Source organism: Montipora foliosa, chromosome 11, assembly GCF_036669935.1.
Source record: "Montipora foliosa isolate CH-2021 chromosome 11, ASM3666993v2, whole genome shotgun sequence".
In the NCBI taxonomy this organism is placed as follows: Eukaryota; Metazoa; Cnidaria; class Anthozoa; order Scleractinia; family Acroporidae; genus Montipora; species Montipora foliosa.
In genome coordinates, this window is record NC_090879.1 from 30,081,963 (window position 1) to 30,084,462 (window position 2,500).

Consider the following 2,500-nt stretch of genomic DNA (forward strand, 5'->3'; position numbering starts at 1 on the left):
GCCGTGGTGAGAGCACTCGCTCGCCTCACACCAATGTGGCTCGGGTTTGATTCCCAGACGCGGCGTCACATACCGGTTGAGTTTGTTGGTTCTCTTCTCTGCGCCAAAAGGTTTTCTCCGGGTACTCCGGTTTTCTCCTCTCCTCAAAAACCAACATTTGACTTGATTTGCGTTAACTGTTAATTTTATAGTTTACAGTGTCCCCAATTAGCGCTCTGGACAAGACATTTAAATAAAGTTCCTTTCCTTTTTCGTTTGAGGCGTAAAAGAACCCACACACTATTCGAAGAAAGTAGGGCAGGGATTTCTTGGTGTTGTGGTTGTTTGTCCACGTCCAATTGGCTTATAAAAGAAAGGAAATGATTGCAAAAGGCATGCCATTAAGAAATATTACCTTATTACATAAGAATTTCGCGACACGTTAATTTCGTGATTTTACGATGGGCGTATTTGGCGACGCTTAAATTTCGCGATTTTGCGAAATTCTTGTACCATGAATCACTTTAATTTCGCGATATTTAAAGGTATTTAACTTATCCTTGAAGCAAATAGATCAACTTCGTTTACAATAACGTCAAAATTGACAACAAGAGATGCAGCGACGGGTCCATATGAGAACAGTAACAACAAAGTTCTAACAATTTCCACAAGAATTTTACGCTTGTTCGTTAATTTTAGTCAATTGACCATGATCTCCATAATCGTTTCCTTTAAGAATCACCAAGCTTTGTTTTAAAAACTCGGGAATCATGATTGACAACGACACTGAGGAAAGCTCAACAAAATACAAGCATGAATTAATTGCTTCCGGTCCAGGAAATGTACAAAATCGCTTTTAAAAATCATGAATCATTGAGGTAAAAACCAAGAAATAAAGAATACGTTAAGACTCGAATGATTTCGCCTCTATCGTGGATTGTCAATTTCTTGGTACGAAGACGTTGCAATTGCTTCAGATAAAAAATAAAAAACAAAATTTTGTCAAATGTTAAAAAACTCGTCCTTTCTTCATTATTAGCTATTATTGATGTACTATTATTCACTTAATTTTTGCGTCATGTTATGCTCTCGACACTTATTGTTCGCGTCACTTTAATTTCGCGATTTTAAAAAGTTCGCGAAAAAGACGATATTCGTATTCTCAGTAATGGACTGGAAATAGCTTGCAATGTAGGCTAATACGGGGGAATAGCCCTTTTCACGGTTAGTTTTTCTCATTTGCGTTACAATTAATCTAGCATGAATGTGAGGCAATTTCGGGCTATTTTGTAGTTTTAACTCGAAATTGCCTCGCATCCACGTTAGATTACATTGTAACTAACCGTGAAAAGGGCTATATCATAAAAAGTATTTGCATTTGAAAAGATTTCCCCGCATTAGCCTCCATTGCAAGCAAGTTCCAGTCCAATACTGAAAATACGAACATGGTCTATTGAAGTGTCGCGAAAATGTAATAAGGTACCTCTCTCAAATCGTTTTCACTATTTACCCTTAATTAAAGGCCAACCTTCGGCCGATAGGCACTGCGTGCCGTGGAACAATTTTCATACACGAAAATCCAGCTAAAGCTTAAATTCATCCAATTAGATCGCTACGATAAGAAATGCGAATTTCCATTAAAAAAAAACAAACAGTCGAAAATCCTGTCGGTTGAAGGTGGGCCTATCAAGGAATGCACACTTTTGATTGTTTTTATAAACAGTGGAATGAGTTGGGCTAACCATATCATTTGCTGTTGGGCTGAGAAACAAAAGTGGCCTCTCACCAATGTGGCCTGGGTTCGATTCCCAGGCGTCGCATGTGGGACTGGGTTGAATTTGTTGGTTCTCTGCTCTGCTCCGAGAGGTTTTTCTCCGGGTACTCCGGTTTTCGCCCAGCACTCAGAGCCTCTCTAAAACTCACTGTTCTGCAAGCCAGCTGCGAGGTAAACTTAAGCCGGCTTCTTGAAACATTGAAGCGGGACCAGCTATCAATAAGAAAAAGAGATCATAAAGCTATAATGATCTTTAAGTCCCTCAATTGGTTAGCCCCGGTGTACTTGCATGAATTATTCAGTGAGCGATACACAGACTATGACTTTCGTGATTTTTTCCGAAAGTTAAACTTACCCAAGCCGCGTACTAACTATTTGAAACGTAGCTTTAGCTATAGTGCCTTACTTAAACGTATGAAACATGTTGTGCCCAACAATGTTGCGAGCGTTTGGCCAGGTCTTTACACGATTTCTGCAGAGTCCTTTCTTTTTCGTCGAGTTAAAAAAGGCTCTGCTGGCAGGGTGTCCGGTTTTCCGCTCTTCTCAAAAACCAACCTATGATTTGATACGAATTGATTTGATTTGATTTCCGTAAATTGTCCCCAATTAGCCCCAGCGCAAAGTACACCCGATCATTCATTATGGCGAGAAACCATCCCTTTACAGTATGTTCCAAGTGATCAGTGAGAGCAGTTTGATTTTCGTTAAATTATTAATTGTTTTTTTCCTTCAGATTGGCAAACCTTG

At 39.4% G+C, this 2,500-nt stretch overlaps 1 protein-coding gene across 1 annotated transcript in view; it reads left to right on the forward strand.

The window, feature by feature from the left end:
- LOC137975602 (protein CREG1-like) overlaps positions 1-2,500 on the forward strand; it is an 11,658-nt gene that overhangs the window by 8,467 nt on the left and 691 nt on the right. The window contains exon 5 of the mRNA XM_068822722.1: positions 2,487-2,500. This exon is cut by the window's right edge and continues 691 nt beyond it. Within this exon, the coding sequence (XP_068678823.1) occupies positions 2,487-2,500 (14 nt within the window). The remainder of the gene's footprint in view (positions 1-2,486) is intronic.